General features: G+C 46.1%; 1 protein-coding gene across 2 annotated transcripts in view; it reads right to left on the bottom strand.

Moving 5' to 3' along the window:
* Nucleotides 1–19,330: 19,330 nt before the first annotated feature.
* Nucleotides 19,331–21,848, bottom strand: part of Poc1b (POC1 centriolar protein B) — an 81,152-nt gene continuing 78,634 nt past the window's right edge. The window contains exon 12 of one of the 2 annotated variants that reach the window (XM_041672489.1): nucleotides 19,331–20,753. In XM_041672489.1, coding sequence (XP_041528423.1) covers nucleotides 20,649–20,753 — 105 coding nt within the window. In that variant the 3' untranslated portion in view covers nucleotides 19,331–20,648. Of the gene's footprint in view, nucleotides 20,754–21,172; nucleotides 21,372–21,848 lie in introns of those variants that run through there. The other variant, XM_041672479.1, reaches the window with a different exon arrangement.

Here is a 21,848-nt window from a genome sequence, read left to right on the forward strand (position 1 = left end):
TTATAGTTTAGGCTTGACTTTAAGTAGCTCTTATAACTGAAATTAACCCATTTCCATTCATCTGTGTGCTGCCCTGAGGCTTGTTTACCTCACGTACATCCTTCCTGTCCTGCTCGCTCTGCATCGCGCATGGCATCTCCTCACGACCTCTGGAGACTCCTCAGATTCCGCCCTTCTTCTTCCCAGTGTCCTTAAGCCTGGTTTTCCTGCCTAACCTTATCCTGTCCAGTCATTGGCCAGTCAGCTTTTTTTGTTAAACCAATCAATGTAACAAGTCACCTGGTAGAACATAGATTAATATAAACAGGCTAATTTAAGTTATAAGAGCTAGTTGAAGAGAAGCCTAACCTAAGGGTTAAGCTTTCATAGTTTTTTTAAAAAAAATATTTATTTATCATATATACAGCATTCTGTCTGCATGTATGCCTGCACACCAGACGAGAGCACCAGATCTCATTAGAGATGGTTTTCAGGCACTATGTGGTTGTTGGGAAGTGAACTCTCCAGTGCAAGTTTTCATACTTCTTAAGAAGTCTCTGTATCATTATTTGAGAGCTAGTGGTTCAAACAAAGTTTGGGTATACATGTGGCTCCTTTGTTTTGGAAATTCTGGCGTTGCCTGACGCCTCTCTTGTGCCTGTTTTGAGCTTCCTTAAGACTAAAACAACTAGGAATGCCTTAGTGTCACCAGCTGCGCCGTTACCACTAAAACCACGCTGGCAAAGGCAGAGGCAGGCGGATCTCTGTGAGTTCGAGGCCAGCCTGGTCTACAAGAGCTAGTTCCAGGACAGGCTCCAAAGCTACAGAGAAATTCTGTCTCGGAAAAACTAAAAAAAAAAAAAAAAAAAAAAAAGAATTCTGTTTCATCTGTGTGATAGTTTTAAAATACTTCAGGCCAGTTGTAGTGGCTCACTCTTGTAATTCCGGCACTTTCAAAATTGGGGCAGGAGGATTACTGTGAGTTTGGAGGCAGCCTGGGCTGAAGAGGGAGGTTCTCCCTCAAAAAGCCAAACATGGCTCCCACACACCATGATGAGGTATTTTTCCTACATTAAAAGTATCTAGTCAGCTGAAGAAGCCAGGATTTTGATAAATAGAAATGAAAATACATTGGCAATATTGAAGAGATCAGGCAAAAGCGCCTTAGCCTGAGTACTGCCATTTTGACTTCAGACTCCATTTTATCTGTAGGGTGAAATAAAATACTCAGGCCCTGAGGGAGCTGAGAACTTTCCAACGGCTGACCAACCTCCTCCGTAAACCATGGAAATAGTCATTATGAATCTTTAGCTCTCTAAAAACACCATGGCTGTTCCTAACAACAGAAGGAACAAATGAATCTGATTGATTGCACTGAAAGGCTTGCATTGTATGGCCATTGACAATGATGGAACATTCAAGGGAGCCCCTACTCTCTAAATCCTGATTGGTGACAACTCTAACTGTAACCTGGCAACCAATGTTTGTGATTTTTGTGATTGTAAACCCCACTTCTGCCCTGCTCGGGGCTGTCATCCAAAACAAGGCTCCCGAGTCCTGGCCCTGCAGCCCTGAGCCATCAGTGACCGCTTATATGGTGAATTAGTAAAATCTTCGGAGCCCATCAGTGCTGTCTCTCTACTTCTTGGTGACACATAGCAATATAAATAACTCTTAAAAATCATCCCTAGGTTTAGAAAAATAATTTATGTCATCAGTAGTCTTAATTTTCTGCCTGAAATACGAAATTATTAATTGCAATAGGTAAAGAGAGGTGTATGTGTGTAAAATATTTTGGTTTGTGCATTCAAGAGAGAAAACTGAAGGGTGTGGTGATATGATAGCCTTTAATATCAGCCCTCAGGAGGCAGAGGCAGGTGGATCTCTGTGAGTTTGAGGCCAGCCTGGTCTACAAGAGCTAGTTCCAGGACAGGCTCCAAAGCAACAGCAAAACCCTGTCTCAAAAAAAAAAAAAAAACAACAACAACAACAAAAAATAACGCAAAAGAAAGGAGACTGAAATGCTAGCTCAGCCTTCTAGCCTACCTACTTTTAATTTTTCAGGTCATATGCTGTTTCTTTTAAAATTATCTTTAGTAAGAAAACAAAATATTTTATATTCATCTCCTGCATTTTGGCATTAACTCTAATTGCCAGCCCAAGGGGTGATGAATTAATAGATAAGACGACCAAAGAAAAATCAACTTTTACATTCGATTTTTTAGCATGTGGAATGTACTTAGAGGAGTCACCGCCTGAAGGTATCAGCAAAGAGACTGTTAGAAGTGGTGCTTTGGCAGGGGTGAGGTAGGACCCGGATCCCTGTCTGAACTGGCTGAGCCAGGCATTCCGTACCCACTCAGGTCAGGTAGCTCTTAAGCCTGGCTCCCTGAGCTCCATGGAGCTTTCTTTTTTTCTAGCTCCAGCTCAGATATTGCCAATAAATCCTGTGGGGAATGTGTGAAGAGATCTGGATCTCACCTGGCTTTTGCTGGAAGGTATGGAAGGGTGTGTCTAGTGGCCAGGATCGAGTGGTCTGTGGTAGTCACGACAGCTTGGGTCCAGCTCTTGCTGACAAGTGTCCCCGGGTTTGTTTACTTCTCTGAGGCTTAATTTGGATTGTGACATCCAACTACTTTGAACCCAATCACACTGACTGGTTTGTTCAAGGAAACTACCAGAATTTACTGGAAAGAGCATCATCATTTTCTTCTATTGGCCAGTCACTCCAAGTGGCAACAGTGTGGGGGACATTGTGTCCCTAGTGTATGGAGTAGACCGAAAACCACGGTGGCAGTATGGGAGGTAATCAGTTGTGAAGATTAGAGTTACATAGAAAATCTGAAGCCTGCCTTGGTTTACGTGCGTGCAACCGAGCCTTAAAAGAACAAAACCAGGCTGGCGATAGTGGTTCATGTCTTAATCCAATCCCAGCACTTAGGAGGCAGAGGCCAACCTGGTTCCAGCATGGCCAGGGCTACACAGAAAAAAACCCTATCTCAGAGAAACAAGGACAACAACAATAATAAACCATAAGTCAATTCTCCAAACAAATGCATGATAAATAAGGAAGTAGGTAATATAAAACCACAATGAATTTTGCCTTTATAGATCTGTCGATCATAACTTAAATTTAAAATATGCGCCACCTCTGACATGACATTAGACCCCTCAACTATAGCTCTTTTAAATGAATTGGTTCCTGAGGCTCAACTCTGCAGCTTCTGGTGCAGCCTCTTCTATAGGGGCCTCAGGGTTCTGCAGGGGGCCATGGCATTGCTTCCGGTGTGCCTCTTCTCTTAGAAACAACTTCCTCCAAATTCACAGTCCCAGCATTGCGTTTGTTTCTCTCCGATCTCCTCTCAGCTACGGTTAACATTTGGATTACACCGGACACGTTTGGAAGTTGGCACTCACTGTAGGGTTAGGGTTAGTTAGGTATAGCTGTAATAAGCAGGGTGGATCAATGGCTTTGAGAATTGGCGGCCGAAATACGACCCAGAGTAAACTCCTGCTTTGATATTTCACAATCGCGTCGTATAATCTGTTTAACAGCAAACTTGGTACTTCCTGAATGTGTCAGCCATAATACACCCTTTTCTGTTAGGAGGGAAAAAACAAATTGTATTTTTCTTCCCACACCTAATCAAGGAAATTATTCAGCTGAGGAAATATGGCCACTCAGTACTGTACTTTCTTTGGGGGCATGATTTTTTTTTCTTGTTCCTGTACAGGGCTGGAGCAAGGACAACCATTATAGTTGAAGTGATGACATTTAGCCTGCACTCTACTGTGTTAAGCATAGCTGCTTGGTTTTGATTTGAGAGCAAAGTGAATACCAGCAATACTAGGACAAACTGACCATGTATGCTCCATGATGGGACATTCTGAAGAAACATGGCATGAGTTTTGCCATATACCTGGCCAAATGTAGTCAATCAAAGGGCTACATCTAAATTCTACAAAATTCTAAATTCTAAAAAACCTAAATTCAAAAACCTAAATTCTACAAAATCATGGGTCGAATCTTGGAATGAACAGAGGTCATGAAAACAAACAACCATTGCAGAATCGTTGCAGGTTGGAGCCATCACAACTGATGCAACACACAGTCTCAGATTGCGTCCTAGAAACAGAAGGAAACCCTATTTTTCAGACCAGTAGGGGAATCTGAATGAAAAGGGTGGGTTAAGTCGTGACTTTACAAGGATCAACTTCCTGCTCTCATTGACTTGCTTTGTGCCTCTAATTCACCTTGTAGTCGAGGGTAACCTTGACCACTCCTGCCTCTAGCTCCCAATTGCTGGGATTAAAGGTGTGTGCCACCACGCCTGGTTTATATGCTGCTGGCGCTCTACCAGCTGAACCACCAGGCAGCCCTAACTTCTGGCTTTCATAACTGGACTGCCTTTATGGAGATGTCCTTATTAGAAATTCGCTTTGAGGCCGGGCGGGGCGGTGGTGGCGCACGCCTTTAATCCCAGCACTCGGGAGGCAGAGGCAGGCGGATCTCTGTGAGTTCCAGACCAGCCTGGTCTACAAGAGCTAGTTCCAGGACAGGCTCCAAAACCACAGAGAAACCCTGTCTTGAAAAACCAAAAAAAAAAAGAAAAAAAAGAAATTCGCTTTGAAAGTTGCAGTGGCCTGATGCACCATGTCTCGTTTTCAGTTGTCTCAGGAAGGATGACTGACAAGATCTTCGATGGTGAGCAGTCAAAACTGACAAAACTTTAGCAGTGGGAGAGTTTGGGTAAAAGGTGGCAACAACAATAATAATAGTAATCCTTTGCATTATTTTTCATCTTTTCTGTAAGTCTGGAGTTAAAAAAATAGAAAGTAAAGGAAGTAGAACCATGCAGACCCACATGGGCACACTTTATCTGCAGAGGGTTACATCTCCTCCTGAGACAATAGGCACCAAGTAACTGCAAACACCCTTCACAGCCAGGTCTGGAACACATCTGGAGGATGCTCAGAGCATCCCAGGAATAATCACCCGATAGAGGGAAGTAGGACCGTCCTGCTTTCTTGAACTCATCCGGACTCATTCCAGCTACCTCCAGGGTACCACTCACATGGGTTTACTTTACAATGGGCCAGCGGTGGAACAGTCACTGGGATGTCCTCAGAATCGGCAAGTGGAACCAGTGGAGCGCTGCCCTGTGCCGCCCCCCCCCCCATGATCAGGCCTGGGGCCAGGAAGGAGTTCCTTGTGTGTAATACCTTTCCTGGGATGGGGGCTGGAGAATAAGAAGAGGTCAAGAAGACAAGCACACAGGGGATTTGGCTTAGTGGCAAAGCAATTGCACAGCATCTGGGAGTCCCCAGATTCCACTCCGGCACCACACACAACAAGGAGTACCGAGAACCGGCTTCCCTTTGCCCTTCCCTCCCCTTTCTCTTACTCAATGCTTTTCACACACTTGGATTTTCCTCTTTTTCTAGCCCCACCCAGGTTTCCTGTAAGCCCGGGCTTTGGCGTGCACTACTTAATGTTGACCTACATTCAGGACACTTCTGGAAGGAACAAAGTCTGCTCACAGTTCCTTTCCTGGAGCTTGAATTCCGAAGGTTATTTTCTTTTCAGCCTTAATCTTAACCTTTCGCCTCCTGAGTCTGAAGTGAAATCCTTCTTAGGACGGGCCCCCACAAACTGCTAAGAACGGAACAATGCATCATTATGACACTGGCATCCAGTCCCCAAGCGCCCCTGGCCAACTTCAACATTTGTTAGCTTTGCCTGGGTCAGCCAGGCTGTGATCACATTGGAGCTTTCGGGTTGATCTCACTTGAACAGGAAGCAGAAGTTAATTCAAGTCAGATGTTCTCTCTTTCCCCGGTGAAGCGGCCATTAGTAATCACAAGGACAGTGCTTTCCTAGGATTAGATGGCCTTGAACGTGGGCCGTTTCTCATTCGTGGTTCTGGAGCTCAGTCTCTGGAAGTCCCAGGCTTGGGAACAGTTGTCTAAATGCATGTTACTCCCCACCCCCCGGCATGTGTGTGTGTGTGTGTGTGTGTGTGTGTGTGTGTATGTATGTATGCACGCGTGCACTCAAGTATGCCAGAGCTTGTGCAGACCAGAAGTTAACTCACTTCCGATATCATTACTAAGGAGCCATCTAACCATCTACCTTGTTTGTGTAGGTAGGGTCAATCACTGGCTTGCAGGTTATCTATTAGACTAGCCTAGTTGGCCAGCAAAGAACACAGATACTTCTCCCTCTAACTCCCTTCCCAGTGCTGGAAATACAGGGACTTGCCACCATGCCTAGTTGGTTTTTTTTTCCTTCCTTCTTTCCTTCCTTCCTTCCTTCCTCCCTCCCTCCCTTCCTTTTTATAAGAATTCTGGGAGGTTGAATTCAGATTCTCGGGTTTATACAGCAAGCATGTCACAGAGTGACCCATCACCCACATCCACTCATGCACACCTTTTTAAGGTAAAATTATCAACACCCACAGCTAAAACAATACTGAAGCTGGGCGGTGGTGGTGCACACCCAGCACTCGGGGAGGTAGTGGCGGGTAGACCTTTAAGTTCAAGGCCAGCCTGGACTGTGGAGTGAATTCCAGGACAGTTAGGGCTGTTTACACAGAGAAACCTTGTCTTGAGAAAAATCAAAACAAACAAACAAACACAACATTACTGATAACTGGTACTCCTACTAACCCAGAAGTGACTTGGACTTGAAACTTTTAATGTCACCTTTGAGCACCAGTGGTCCCTTAATCATGCTCATCTCCAGCCAAAGTCTTTCCAAAGTTTTCAGACCTGGTCACCTGAATATTTGATGACTGCGCCAGTTCTGAGTTCCCACCTGATCTTGGTTTCAGGTTCGCGTAGTTCAGCCTACACCATAACTCATTACTTTAATAACCGGCTTCCACCACTTTCCCGGGTTGACATAATTGAGGTCGCGCAAATAAACCAAATGCATCCTTAATCCTTCAGTCACCAGAGTCCAGCAGTTGTCACGGTCTCCGTTTCCTGCTCTCCAGCTCTGCATCACGTAGCCCGGCTTTATGAGGTGATATCTGGGGTCTTTACCCCTTCCACCTGCTGGTCTCCCCCAGTGCACTTTTCTAGATTTCCATCTTACCTCTGCAGCGGCACCAGTGGAGATCAAAGGGCAACCAGAACCAAGGGGTCTGGTCTCCAGTAGAGCACGCGGCAAGCCCAACACAGACAGCCCTCTTGGGATGATCAGAATAAAGACCTCTCTACTCAGTCAACTGTGTGGGAACCAGGGATTGTTAGGAACAAACTTGGGACAACGAGGTGGATGGTTCTCAGCACCTTTTTAGAGGGAAAGTGATGAGATTGTTTATTGATTTTTCTCACTAACCTTCTCCATTGGAGCAGATAATCCAAAGTCTAGCTCTCCTTTCCAGCTCCGGAAGGAGTGCTAGAAGAAGTAAAAAGGCAATGTGTTTGAATTTATTGCCAGGAAAAAATATGAAAATGTTCAATACATATAAGTTGAATATATATGTATATATATGTATATATATATGTATATGTATATATACACACACAGCTGCAAGTAATTGGGATAATGTGTAAAGTAATGAACGGCAGAGATTTGTTTTTCTACCATAGTTCAAAATTTGTAATTCTCCTTTAGAGCTCTGCTTAGCATTATACAACTGTGTTTAAATCTGGGGGTCCTGAAGGTCTTAAACCCCTAGAAGATTTCCCCTTATGCCTCATTAGCCAGCAAGGGGCACATGGGCAATCGGAACCTCGGGGGAGGCAGGGAAGTGAGTATCTGGCAAATGGAAGTGGATTGTCATGATCGGGCAAAGCGGTGGTTTCACTGTGTTCAAGTGGTGGTGGCTCACGCCTTTAACACTCCCCCCACCTCACCCACCCCCCATCCCCACCCCAGCCTCTGGAGGCAGAGACTAGGCGAAGCCAGCCTGGTCTACAGAGTGAGTTCCAGGACAGTCAGGGTGGCACAGAGAAACCCTGTCTGGGGGGCGGGGGGAATGCTTTGTTTTGGAGACAAGGGACAGGATCTAGCCAGCCTTCTACTTCAGCCTCCCGAGTGCTGAATTTCCAGGCAGGTATCAATCACCATACCAGCTTAATATGAAATTATAGAGGTTAGAAAAAATACAAGAAAAACTTCTATGTTGGTACCCAAAGAGGCTTCTTAATATGTCATTTTAACTGTTCTCATCCCATTGCACGAAGAGCTGGTTTTTCTACTTAACATATGATTACTGAAGACTATGATTCTTGAGATCTGCTTAGTGTTTTGAAAAGTAAAACTACAGATGGCAGCATCGAACAGCGGATAGAGCCAGGGAAGAGTGGCTTGAGAAAGAGAGACGGTGCTTTTGGCTTGGGTACTGGCTCTCATCCATAGTGGGTTTCCATCTCCTTAAAGCAAAGGGGACCAACCTTGGCTGGTTCTGCCTTCTCAAGTCTGGAAGCCTGTGAAATGAACCCCTGAGTGCACAAATCACACTGTCTGGATTCAGACCAAAAAGGCAGGCGTGGGTGGCCACAAAGACACGTCGGTCAGGTGAGTCGGAAGTTACTGCCCGTGACACCGACTACCTAATTATTAACAAAGCTCTACGCAAAATGTGACGCATAACACCAGGGCCTCCTAATTTTCAATAGAAGCCAGAGATTTAGCTTTCTATGTAAAGAAGAAAATTTTAAGTATTAGCACCAAATTTAGGAATAAAGCAAACATCAAATTAAAACACTAGAGACCAAATCAAATGTGTCTACTGTTAAATTTCAAACCAAAGGCGATGGACTGAGGTGCCTATTTAACATATCAAAGCAAACCTGGCTGCCAGATTCTCCCAGCATCCCTCAGTTCCTACCAGTTACCAGGTAGGGATCTCAGTATAACCCCACCCTCTGCCCTGAACTCTTCACCCCGGTGGCTCTGGGTTGCCCTTTCCCCAGAGGCTCTTTCCTATATAATTCAGACATTTTGTATCTTTGGGCTTCCCTTCTTGTACTTTCGGTCTCCTGGCTGCTGCCCCTGGCTCGCTCTCTCCCACATGGCCTAGCTCAGTCTGGTTATGCCCACTCTGGACTCTCCCAGATATCCCCGCTTCTGATGATGCTCTCCCATGGATCTACGAGAAGCCATGTTCTGTCCTTCCCTTTTCATTTCTTCTTTTTGTCATTCATCTACTGTGTTTGTAAGACCGGCCAAGGGCTAGGTTGGTCAGGCATGGTAGGGGATGTAGCGAAGGAGTAAGAGAAAGGAATGTCTCAGAAGGTCTGAGAGGCGGTGGGTGGAATATACCATGATTGGCCTGGACAGGGTGATCTCCAGAGCCTCCCCAGTGAGTTCAGCTGCTGCTGCCAGAGCTCTCAAGCATGGCTCCCTCACAGACGGTGAGGTCCAGCTGTTTGGATAAAAAGGCGACGGCCTGATTTGAAGGCCCAACCTGTTGGGTTAGACAATGGCCAAGTTGATGAGAGGCACCATGGAGGTCTCTCTGGCTGCCTGGTACACAGGCTTGGCTGTAATGGCAAAGTTAGGGATCCAGTGACGGAAGAACCCTAGCAGGTCCAAAAATGAGAGGATCTGAGCCCCTGTGGCTGAGAGCTGTAAAAACCACAGGGCTTGGACCCTGTCAGAGGTGAAGGTCTTCGACCCCGGGCTGAGTTGAACACCGTGGAGAGCACAACGGGGTCTTAATTGGTGAGACTCGATATCGTAGGGATCCCAGGAAGTTCAGGAGTACAGAGGTGCCCAGTTGGGACAGAGACAATGTAGGACTGCAGAGAAGCAGATTATCAACATGGAGATCTCCAGCCAGAGTTTGGCCAAAGAAATGGGGGCTGTCCTGAAAACCCCGAGGGAGAACAGTCCATGTAAGCTGTCTGGAGGACCGGGGGTCAGGGTCTTCCCAGGTGAAGGCAAAGAGGAAGTATGAGTCAGGGTGTAAAGGGACAGTAAAGAAGGCATCTTTTAGGTCCAGGACAGTAACATAGGAGGTGGTAGGAGGGACATAAGACAGGAGATTGTAAGGGTTGTTAACCAGTGGGTGAACTGGAATAACTACCTCATTTATAAGGCGGAGGTCTTCAACCAAGCGGTAAGCACCAGAGGGAAGGATTGGAGTGTTGCCGGGCATGTCGATAGGAATTAAAAGTTCTTGGAATACAAGGTGGGTGATAATAGGCTTAAGGCCTCGGCGGTGGGTTTCAGGAATAGGAACCGGGTCTGGAAGGGAAGGACGAAGGGTCTTTAAGGCGAAGTATGACTGGCTGGTGGTGAGTAGCAACCACATCCGCATCAAATCCAGTGTCTTTTGCCTTAATCGCTGTCTAAGCTGAAAATGAAAAGGATGGCGGTCTCAGGCAGGTGCTGCCTTGTTCGAGAATGCCACCTGGAGCGGCTGACAAGGTCCTTCCTCATCAATCTCCCCTCTTCGCACCAAAAACAAGACTCCCGACTCTCGCCCAATGAAAGTGGTGGAGAAAGGGGATTTAATAACTTTGAACTTTCCGTGTGATTTCTGCCTTTGACACAGTCATTATTAAAGAGTTCTGAAGAAGTGAAAGCCCCCTGCAACCTTAGGTTTCTAACTGATTCATCTGTGAGTCCTTGATATCCAATCCAGGTGTAGGAATAAACAGTACGGCCCTCAGGCTCTGTCCCGGGGCTTGGAAAAGCTTCAATGAAATTCTATAGCAAAGGCTCGGGCGCTTCCCTCGAGTTTCTCTTTGTTCTGCTAACTTTTTATCTCTGAAAAGCAAAGGGATTTCCTCCAGGGATTAAGCAGAGGAAACAACCTGAGGTAGGATAGTGTTTCATTAGAACTAATTCAGGCAAAAGTATCCCGAAGCCATCTCAGCAAAAACTCCTTCCCCCCAACTTTGGACTGCTCCCTGAAACCCAGCATCTTATGGCAGGAGCATGCCTTGCTGAGGTCTCTCAGGATCCCAGCAGGAGGATCCCGGGCAAACAGAACGCAGTAGAAGAGAATCTTGCCAGATTTTTTTTTCTTTTATATTTTTTCCGCAAACACTTAAAGTACTAATTTGTGGCCACTAAATGATTTTTGAAATAATTTTAAAAGCAGTCGATAACTTCATATGGTTCGTTATAGAGTAAAGAGACGGAGGGAGGGGGCCATTTTTCCCCTGCAGGCATCTTTCCCTTCCTCCCTCTCTCCCTCCCATTCCTCAGACCCGGTTCCTGATTAACTTTCAGTGAGAGCTCGTAGCTGTGAGGGGAGGAAGAACTGAGAGCAGGAGGTTGTTTGCCGAGGCTTCTGGCTTCTAAGCTGCCGCCAGTGCCGCTCTTCAGATCCTGCTCTACTTAGATTTTATTGAAAGCCCAAAGTCTGCACGAGGATTAAATATGACAATAAAAGATAAGAATTTGTGTCATAGAGAGCTGAGGGTTTAGCTCAGTGGTAGAATGCTAGCCCAGGAAGCAAGTGTGTGTGTGTGTGTGTGTGTGTGTGTGTGTGTGTGTGTAAGCTGCCAAGGAATGGCAGCTTGACTCATCCATCTCCTGCCAGCCCTATGAAAGGTACACACTTAGCCACTATGCAAAGCCATAAAATACATTTCTGTTAGCCTTGTTTCTCACATTTTACAGTCCAGTTTGTCACCGTGAACTTGAAAATCTTCCATAACTGTAATGGCAAGCCTCTAAGTTGACCATGTTTTAAATTCCTCCTGAAGTGAAGCACTTGTTTTCTTCTTGGATCAATGATTAATATTAAAGCTTTCAAAAGTCAATTATTCTATTTTCTTCAGCTTCCTTGCGGTTACACCACATTTTCGAGAGGTGTTTGGTTCATAATGGTTGCTTTGGTGACAGACATCCATCTAACTTGGTCCATAACACTTCTATTTTCATTTACTCTTTAGTACATTTTAGGGCTAAATCTTATTTATTACAACTTATATTTTCTTTTTCACATCTCCTGCATTATTAAACAATTTGTCTTTTAAAACTTTATTTACTTCCAGAACATATGACACAGAATATTGACTAAAACTTTATATCATGTGGTCTAGAACATAAGTGGCCAATTTTTGTTTCCTTGGGTAAAAAGGTAAATTAGCTTATACAGAAATGGCTTTGTGTAATTTCATAGTATGTGTAGTGATCTGCCCTCTCCCTTTAAGAGACAAGCCTGCCCACCCTCCTGTCTGCTGAGGCCGGCAGATCTTCCATCCTGCTTGCAGCCTGAATCTCTTCCTTTTTTTCCTGTCTCCCTCTCGAAGAGGTAGCTTCTGCGTCTGCCCACTTCTCCCCTTTCCCCCTTCTGTTTCTCTCTCTCTCTCTCTCTCTCTCTCTCTCTCTCTCTGGTCTTCCTCCCTTCTCCCCTTCCCTTCTATAACCCACTAAATAAATATCCGACCTCACACTGCATGGTGTGCCTATCCATATCTCTGTCTCTTACCTGCCGCATGGCTATGTGCCTGGAACCAGCTGCCTTTGGAGACCTGCGGTGTGGTCTCATGGGGTGCCCATCTGTCTGTCTCTCCTCATGGGACTGGCTGCCCCATCGAGGTCTCTCACCCACCACATGGCTCCCTGTCTGGGAGTCGTGGCCTGCTGCAGCCACTCAGGAAACTGTGCCATCCCTGCCTGGGACTGGCTGCTCTCCAGAACCACTGCCCGCTGCTGCCACTTGGGGACCTGCAGTGTTTCTGCTGTAGCCACTGAGAATCTGCAGCACCTTACTTAATCCATTACAGTATGTATATCAACTAAACTCTACTTTTAAAGATATTGGTAGTCCTAATTATGCTATGAGTTATATTTCTATCCATTTTTCTTAAAATAAATGATGTTCATTTATCATGTATACGGTATTCTGCCTCCATGTATCCCTGCGCACCAGAAGAGGACATTGGACCTCATTAGAGATGGTTGTGGGCCACCACGTGGTTGCTGGGAATTGAACTCAACTAGGGGTCCCTCCGGAAGAGCAACCAGTGCTCTTAACTTCTGAGCCATCTCTCCAGCCCCATTTTTATGCATATACTTTTGTTATCAAAGCTTAAAGTTTTACAGTGATCAATTTATCTTAGTGGCTGTTAGGAATAATTCTTAAGACAAGCCTCTCCACCGGCGCAAATAATTCCAATTAGACCAGATTAGACCAAATAAAAAAATGCCCATGTTTAATAAATGCAGCGCTCCAGGGTGGCGGGGAAAGCAAGGCAGGGTGGTGGTGTTGGGGGCTGTAGATGCCCAGACCCTGAATTTCCCGTAAACAAGTCATTTTCTATGCTTGCAGCTGCTCTGAGCATGAGACCCTTCAGGAGTTCCTGATGGCAGGGGAGTGGTTTCTGGTGGGTTTGGCTGGGGCGTGGCTATCAGTTAAGGATCCCCTGGACACAATAAAGGGGGCATTCTTGGGGAATTCAAGGATGACCCATGTCTCTGTGTTTAAATCTCCAGGTCCCTTGCCCCAGGGTGAATAGAGAGCAGAGTGGGTAGTGAGTTACTGGGGTTGGGGGGGGGAGGCAGTCGGTTGGGGGAGGACCATGCAAACTCCCCAAAGACCACGTGTTCCTTCTCTGGGCCACAGCCTAAATAGTCTGTGGGAGTGGTCCTGACCCTCCTTGGGGAGGGGTCAAGCACTTCACGGAGGGAGCTCCCCAGCCCCGTATTTCAGTGCCTGGTTTTGGAATGCATTTCATTTCGTAAAAATCTCAAATCAGGATCTGATTTTTGAAACAGGGCTCACTATGCAGCCCCCCAGCTGGCCTCTAGCTCAGAATCTGCCTGCTTCTGCCTTTTGAGTGCTGGGATTGAAGACCTGGGCCACCACACAGGCTAGGGTGTCTGTGTTTCATAGGAATATGTTTGAGATTTGACCCCAAGGAAAATACAAATGATCTACCTTTATAATATAAAGTCATCCATGCACCTCCCTCCCCCACCCCCATCCCTCGAATTGACCTCTGCCTCTTGGCAAAGCCACTGACCTATTTTCCTAGTAAGCTCGGGCTGTAATTGTTACCTGGATGAGTCAGAGCAGGAGGGTAACCCGGCAATCACACTACGTTCCTAGAGTTCAACGTTTACCGTACGTTCAACAACCCTTTGGTGTGTGAAATCTAAAACCTGTACCTGGCTAACACACTATAAGCCATTTGGGAAAATAATCACTTCAAAGTCTACTGGAAAGACATTTAGTTTTTGTTTTATTATTACATTTGCTTGTGGACTAACTATCGCTATTTGTTCAAAACCTCCAAACACTTGAATCTCCCTTTCCTCAAGGTGGTAGAGATACTTCTATCTAGCAACAGATGGCTTATCTTCCAGTCCCCTTGTGTGTGTCAAATTGCTCCCACCTAGGGGGGAAAATGTGAGGTAAGTATCTAGGCTGGCTTATCTTCCCAGAAGAAGCAAGGAGCAAACACTATTTGTTTTGCAAATAGCCAAAGGGCCAGGAAGGAGAGTTCCAGGCAAATCTTCCCCTAACTGACACTAACTTGAGTCACATTCCAGCTCCCTCCCCGACTTCCCGGGTTTGCCAATCTTTCAGTGAGGATAATCAAGACATTAGTATTCACACACTGAGTTCCTCTGGAGCTACTCAATGGCCAGCATTTGGCCAGCACCCTAAGGTTTTCTTTGTATGGAATCCCAATATCTTGTATGTATGCATTCTTTTTTTGTTGAATTTTTTAAAAAATGAAACGTTAATATAGCATTAGCTATCACACTTTCATTCCCCACCTTTTAAATATTAGTCTGTGTCCCTTTCAGTGGCAATGGACATCATCTTACTGGCAAATGGAGTCCAGGGATGATGGGTAAATAGCAATAATAGCTAACGATTACTAAACACTATCTCGGTGGCAGCTACGCTGCAGATCATTTCACAAACAAGGCACATGATTATCTTTACCTGTCAGAAGTAGAGATGCTAAGCTTTGAGGGTCTCTCCCACCCTGCAGGCACAACAGTAGAGAATGGCGCGGGCTGAGTCTGGTTTCATAGACAGCACATGAATACAGAGCTATGGATCAAACAGCAGGGCTTGCTGATGCTCACTCATCTCAAATAGATATACATTAAAAAATTGTTTCTGTGTGCATTGGTGCTTTGCCTGCATGAGGGTGTTGGGCACCCGGGAACTGGAGTTACAGCCAGTTATGAGCCGCCATGGAGGTGCTGGGAGTTGAACCTGGGACCTCTGGAATAGCAGCCAGTGCTTTTAACTGGCTGAGCCATCTCTCCAGCCCCCACCTTTAAAAATTGTTAAGAGACGCTGTTTGTTCCTGTTTGTTGTTCTTTTTTAAAAATGCTACAAGATACCCGCGGCAGTAGGCAGCAGAAATGCTGTAGGTCCCAAATGGTGGTGGCGGGCCATGTGACGGCAGACAGCGGGCCCTGGGAGCAGCCAGTCCCAGGCAGAGACAGCTGCTGGTCCCAGAGCAGTGGTGGCGGGCCATGTGGCAGCAGGCAGTGGGCCCCAGGCAGAGATGGCTGCTGGTCCCTGAGGCAGGGAGACACATGGTGGGCAGGCAGAAGACAGAAACATGGATAGACACGACATGCAGGGTGAGGTTGAATGTTTATTCAGGGGGTTATGGAGGAGGAAGGGTGAAGGGGGGGACAGAGAGAGAGAGAGAGAGAGAGAGAGAGAGAGAGAGAGAAGAGGAGAAGCAGAGAAGTGGGGAGAGAGGCAGAAGGGAAGCTGCCTCTCTGAGAGGAAGATGGAAAAGAGAGCGAGCTCAGGCCAGAAGCTGAAGATCAGCCTGCCTCAGTGGATGGGGAGGGGAATGGATGTGGCTTGTCTCTTAAAGGGACCAAAACCATAACACTGTTCACTCTACTTTTAACTGCTTTTGGCCCCAAGAGAAGACCCGCATTTTGAAGATCCCTGAAATGAAAATACTCCTTTAGTCGGGAGGTGGTGGCACATGCCTTTAATCCCAGCACTCGAGAGGCAGAGGCAAGGGCATCTCTGCAAATTCGAGGCTAGCCTGGTCTACAAGAGCTAGTTCCAGGGCAGCCTCCAAAGATACAGAGAAACCCTGTCTCAAAAAATAGAGGAGAGAGAGAGAGAGAGATAGATAGATAGATAGATAGAGAGAATGAATATCAACAGAATCAACATCCCTTTGCTGAGCCACTCCTATGAGCCAAGTGGCAAAGTTAAAGATGCAAATGTCTGCCTCTTTTTGAGAATGTCTAAGGCACAGCAGTCAGCCACACTGCAGCCTGTGTCAGAGCACAGACCTGGAGAGAGTACCAGGGACAAACAAGAGAAAGGGATCATGGGAAATACAACCACTTAAGGGTTTCTGTGTGAACACAGGTGCCCAGGTGGGTTCTCTGGTATTCTGGAGCTAAAGTAACAGGAGGTTGGGAGCCACATGGTAGGGCTCCTTTATTTTATTTATTTATTTATTTTTTTGGTTTTTCGAGACAGGGTTTCTCTGTGGTTTTGGAGCCTGTCCTGGAACTAGCTCTTGTAGACCAGGCTGGTCTCGAACTCACAGAGATCTGCCTGCCTCTGCCTCCCGAGTGCTGGGATTAAAGGCGTGCGCCACCACTGCCCGGCTGGTAGGGCTCCTTTATAAGAATAGGAAGTGCCTAACTGCAAAGACCTTCTCTAACTCCCCTGGAAGGTGTTTTTTGGTTTGGCTGTTTTTGTTTCTAAAAAGGTGAGGAGGCAAAAAAAAAAAAAAAAAAAAAAAAAAAAAAAAAAAGGGTTTCCAGGCAAAGAAGAATCTGGTGGGGTGACAGCAGGCTCAGGCTAAGTGGGGGCGAGACCAAATGGTGAAAAGTTAGGCATAGCATGGAGCAGGAAGCAAACTGTAACTGCAGAACGATGAAGGATGGGTACCCATGGAGACCGCCTTGGAATACTATGCAAAAAAACAAAGTGTGCATGCATATGTGTGTGTGCATGCGTGTGTGCGTGTGTGTGTGTGTAGACAAGAGAAAATAGAGATATCATCTATCCTATAAGAGGAATCTCTTCTCTCAGCATAAACATCAAATTTTACCAAGAATCTATGTTTCATAGATCACCCCGAGTTCAGTAACCCAAACTTCTTCATCTTTTCGTGTTTTGTCCTGTGTTTTGAGATAGGGCTTCCCTATGAACGTTCAAACCTGCAACGTTCCTGTCTCAACCTCTCGGGTGCTGGGATTCCTGGCACGCAGCACCTAAACAATTTTCTTCTGTACAGTTTGAGATGAGAATAAAAAGTAGGATTCTTAAGATTAAAAACTTAAATTTGGAAGTGAGATGCAAACTTAATCTTGACAGGTTGAGATACCTAAGTGAGAGGCCATTAGACCATACTGCCTCAGTCCAGTCCAAGGGCCTCAGTAAATGAGGGGGTGCACATTCACACTCCAACAGTTTAGCCAATCAGAAACCACCTGGTTTTTCGAGACAGGGTTTCTTTGTAGTTTTTGGAACCTGTCCTGGAATTAGCTCTTGTAGACCAGGCTGGCCTCCAACTCACAGAGATCTGCCTGCCTCTGCCTCCCACGTGCTGGGATTAAAAGTGGGTGCCATCACTGCCCGGCCAGAAACCACCTTTTAGCGGTGATAATACCTTGCAAATGTTTTCCCTTGTGCTGCCTGGTGAAACTCAAACGTTTTGTCATTTGGCGAGGCCCTATTCTTGAGTTACTAATTTACCCAAAAAATTAATAGCAGGGGATGGAAGTATAGGTAATTGTAATAAATACTGGAGATGTAGAGGCAGGAGAATCAGGACTTCAGAGTCAGCCTGGGCTACATGTGACCCTGTCATAAAACAAAACAAAACCTCTGCAAAGACAGGGTCTCAATTGTGGATCCCTGGCTAACCTGGAACTTGCTATGTAGACCGAGCTTGACTCAGACTCAAAATAATCTGCTGGCCTCTGCCTCCCAAGGACTGAGATGAAAGGCATTAACCACCATGTGCCTGAAAAAAAAAAAAAAAGTACAACCTCTTGATAGGCACCACCAAATGTCACCCTCAATCACCATATCCCTAGGAATTCCTTGCCTCGTTATCATCATCTTAATAAAGTGTACACCTTTCCTTCCATTGGAGTCATTCTAACTCCTTTGCCTCTCAGACCCTGTTCATCCCTTCAGCAAGTCTTTCGGGAGGACACAGAACACTCAATCGGTTCCCACCGCCTCCCACCTCCTGAATAAGCCAAGCCACCGCCATCTCTCGCCTAGGTCACTTCAGGGGACCCACCGCTGGTCTCCCTCCTGTGGCCTCTTCTCACCCGTGCGCTGCGGGCTAGAGTGGGCACAAGTCTCAGGCAGGCATGAGCGGTCACCAGGCTGAGGCAGGAGGCCAGCTGACAGAGACTATCTAAAAAGCAATGGCAACAGAGCAGGGTCCCATCTTGCAAACAGTAGGTTCCAATCTTGATTGCACTTGGGTCTGCCTGACCCCAACCCTATTAGTTCCTCCCTCTGGGTCACCTTCATCACACCCACCCACCCTCTGGCGGCAGGGCCTTGTGGCCTCCCTTGATTGGAATTGTCTGCCTTGAGGGAGTTCTCCAAACTTTCAGCTAGGGCACTCTCTGGGACACTTACTGTTACCTGACTTGCCTAGCTCTCCCGCCATACCTGTCTTCCAGGCAGGAAGAATTCCTGCCGTTCCCTGATAGAACTCTAGAATGGAGAACAATGCCCAGATTGTAGTGAGCCTGTGACTGGCAAGCATTTTGTGAGGTATGAAAACAGCTCCTGAGTTGCGGGTTTCTTCCTCCTCTGTCCATGCAATGACTCCTGGGCAGACCACCGGACAACCCCTTGCAAGAACCTAAATCTTAGGTGAAGAGACCTTGAGTCCTTGTCCTTGGGATATCAAAGCAAACAAAGCAAAACAAAACCCAAACTTCGCACTTTGTTTGATACCTTCGCTTTCTCCTTAAACAAACAAACAAACAAACAAAAAGTGTTCAACCAAGCACGCACCTCCTCTCTAAGAGGAGGCAATCCAGTTAGTGAGGGGAGTGTGCAGCAGCCGCTGAAGGCCAAGGAGATTCATGGAGAGCAATAACAAAAGGGTGGGGTCATAAAATGACACCCAGAGGAAAGACCTCAGGGTATTTTTGTGCTTATCATACCTTTCATCAAGGGTCTGTGATGCTGGGCAAATTAAGTGGCAGTCCCAGGTGGTCAGAAGCCACAGAAGCTGGATCCCTAAATAGGGGCCTCGGGCCATGAATACCCAGACCACCTCAGCGCGTTAGCAACCCAGGCCTCCTGAGTCACTGCTCTAGAGATAAGGCTGGGGACGGGGGATGCTGGGAGCTCTCCAGAAGACTGCCACTCGGAGGGAGGGCTGCAGTCTAGAGGAGGGCAATGCTAACACTTCTAGTTATCAACATTAAAAAAAAAAATCATTTTTTAAAGAGAGAACTGTTTTTATTGTTTGAAGCATAAAAAAGAGTAAACAAAAGTTGGTGTTACATTTCATTCTTTATGTAGTCTTCTTAATGAAGGTATAAAAGTCCAGGGCCTCTTAGTTTTGTGAGCTTGTAAAAATGTCTAGACAGTCACACTCACAGGACAGAAAAGGCATTTACAACACGCAGCGAGACAGAAGATAAGCCCAGCTCATGGGAACATAGCTGGAACTAGTGGAGAGAATTCTCAGTTCCCACCCTGCCAGGCCTTCATTTTCTCTTCATTTGCAGGCCGTAGATAGCCTTTGGCCCCCTCAGAGGCGTCTGGCCTTTGTTCTCCAGGCCCAAAGCTGGCTGCCTAGGATTTGCCTCTTTTCGACTTTGATTTCCATTTGAAGATAAATATGCTTTACTCGTGACCAAGGTCGTTTGGAATGCCTGCCTCCCTTTCATTTCAAATCACAATTCATTAAAATAAAACAGAATATGCAGATTTTTTTTTCTAAATAAAAATATGCCGATTCAGCCGCCGGCATCGCCCTAAGCGATAACACACGTGATTCATTTGTATCTACATGAGTATATATTTTCATCGTTCTGGCTTTTGGGCACACTGAAATCATACAAACATAATCTCTGCGAACTCTCAACAACAGAGCTCAGTGCGACGCAGTGTGTTTGCTCAGGCCGCAGTTGTAACTCAGGCCGCGTGGGTTCTCGCTGCCGGCAAACAAGGAGAACTCTCGTTGTTGCTAATCAAGCCTATTCTCGCTGTGGGAAATTCTCCGGGAACCTCTTTCCAGGGCATTGATAATAAGGGGGTAGTTTTTCTGACCTGAACGAAACATGAGCTGGCTCAATAACGTATTTTCTGAGATGCTACCTAGAAGGAAGTGAATTATTTCGCATCAAGGGTGTGTTCATCTAAGAAATACATGAATTACCTTCAGGGACTGCCTGAACATGGTCAATCGAAATGATTTAACAATGAAATCTAGAGGTCTGGTTACTTTCCCGGTGGGGATTCGCACTTTGGATAAAAACTGACATTTCAAATAATATGGGGGAGGGGATTTAAATGCTTATTATTTCATTACTGCAATTATAACTGGGAGGAGCTTAAATTGGTCCTTGACACTGATTTATGTGTTTAAGTTAGTTCTTAAAAAATGACTTCAACCTGTTGTTCTGTTGCTCGCCCTCTGAAGAAGCTGTGGTAATGAGTGCAGGGTGGGGGGTGGACCGCCTCGGCTACACCTGCCTGAGCATCTGAACAGGTCTTCCTTTATTGGCTTGTGCTCACACACTTTCTCAGTCAAGTTCTCTGCTGGATGACATTGAAAAGCTTTTGCTGATTCTCAAGGCAGCCTGTCAGCTTATCTTCTGTCAAAGTCAGTCGCTGCTCCAGAATTGAAACAGTCTGAGGGGGGAAAAAAAACCATTGAGAAGGCATTGGTGTTGGGCAACCTGGTGTTTAGAGTGATGAGCTTAGCTCTACAGCAGCCAGTCTTTGGACTTGACTATCAATCACCTGCTCCCAAACTGACTAAAAAATGGGCTCCCAACTTAGTGTGCTATTGTGCCCACTTGCAGAGCAAAGCATTCTCAAGTATTGAAGAAGTTAAAACAAAACCAACCAACCAACAAACAAATCACCCCAAACCAACCAAAACAACTAAGGAGGACCTGACAGACAGGAGACAGGGAAGAAAGTGACCACTGTCCACTGAAACTGAACGTGGTGCCCGAGAGATCAGCAGTTCTTTAAAGGAAAAAGCATTTGGTAAACACAAGGAAGGGTCACCTGCAGCACACAGTTTCAAAGGGAAATGGGTGTGCTTCACGGGATTTTCAGTGAGCAAATGTGACTTGAGAGTCTCACAGGGCTTTCTCACGTCTGTCAGAACTCCACACCCACAGACATGCTGCGTAACTTCAAAGGCCCGGAGAGGGAATGTGTAGGACAAAATGGGTCCTTAGTTACTGGTTCTAAACACTGGCAGGACCACTGAGTCTTCTTCAATGCCTGATGGTTTACCTGAGACAGACAAGGGAAACAGCGTTCTGTGGACATTGCATGATTTCTAGCAGCTCAATGGCAGATGCACGGCCAGTGTTGAGAACTGAGGTGATTTCTAGGCAGGGGGTGTTTGAGACTGAAATATTTATTCTGGCAAGAAACTGTTGCTGCTCTCTCTCTCATGCATTTACTCCTTGCTCTGTTAACGCGAGAGGCAGTGTGTGCACTGTGCACAGCAAAGATTACATGCACACACAAAGAGAACAAAAGATGTCTCCAAAGGACACCATCAGCAGACTGGGGAAACCATTGTTTCCTTTTCAACACATGACTTCCCTTATGTTAGATCTATACCTCCAGAGAGAGCTGGGGGATTTTTTAGAACAGTATTTAAGGTCCATCGCACTTCTTTGTTGTGCTAAATGGCCTCGAGAGACTGGCTAAGATTCTAAAATGGGCACACAAGCCATCGGGAAGAAACTCTGGAGAGAGACA

Source organism: Microtus oregoni, unplaced genomic scaffold (assembly GCF_018167655.1).
Source record: "Microtus oregoni isolate MIOR12 unplaced genomic scaffold, Mior012 000001F_ref0000356, whole genome shotgun sequence".
Taxonomy (NCBI): domain Eukaryota; kingdom Metazoa; phylum Chordata; class Mammalia; order Rodentia; family Cricetidae; genus Microtus; species Microtus oregoni.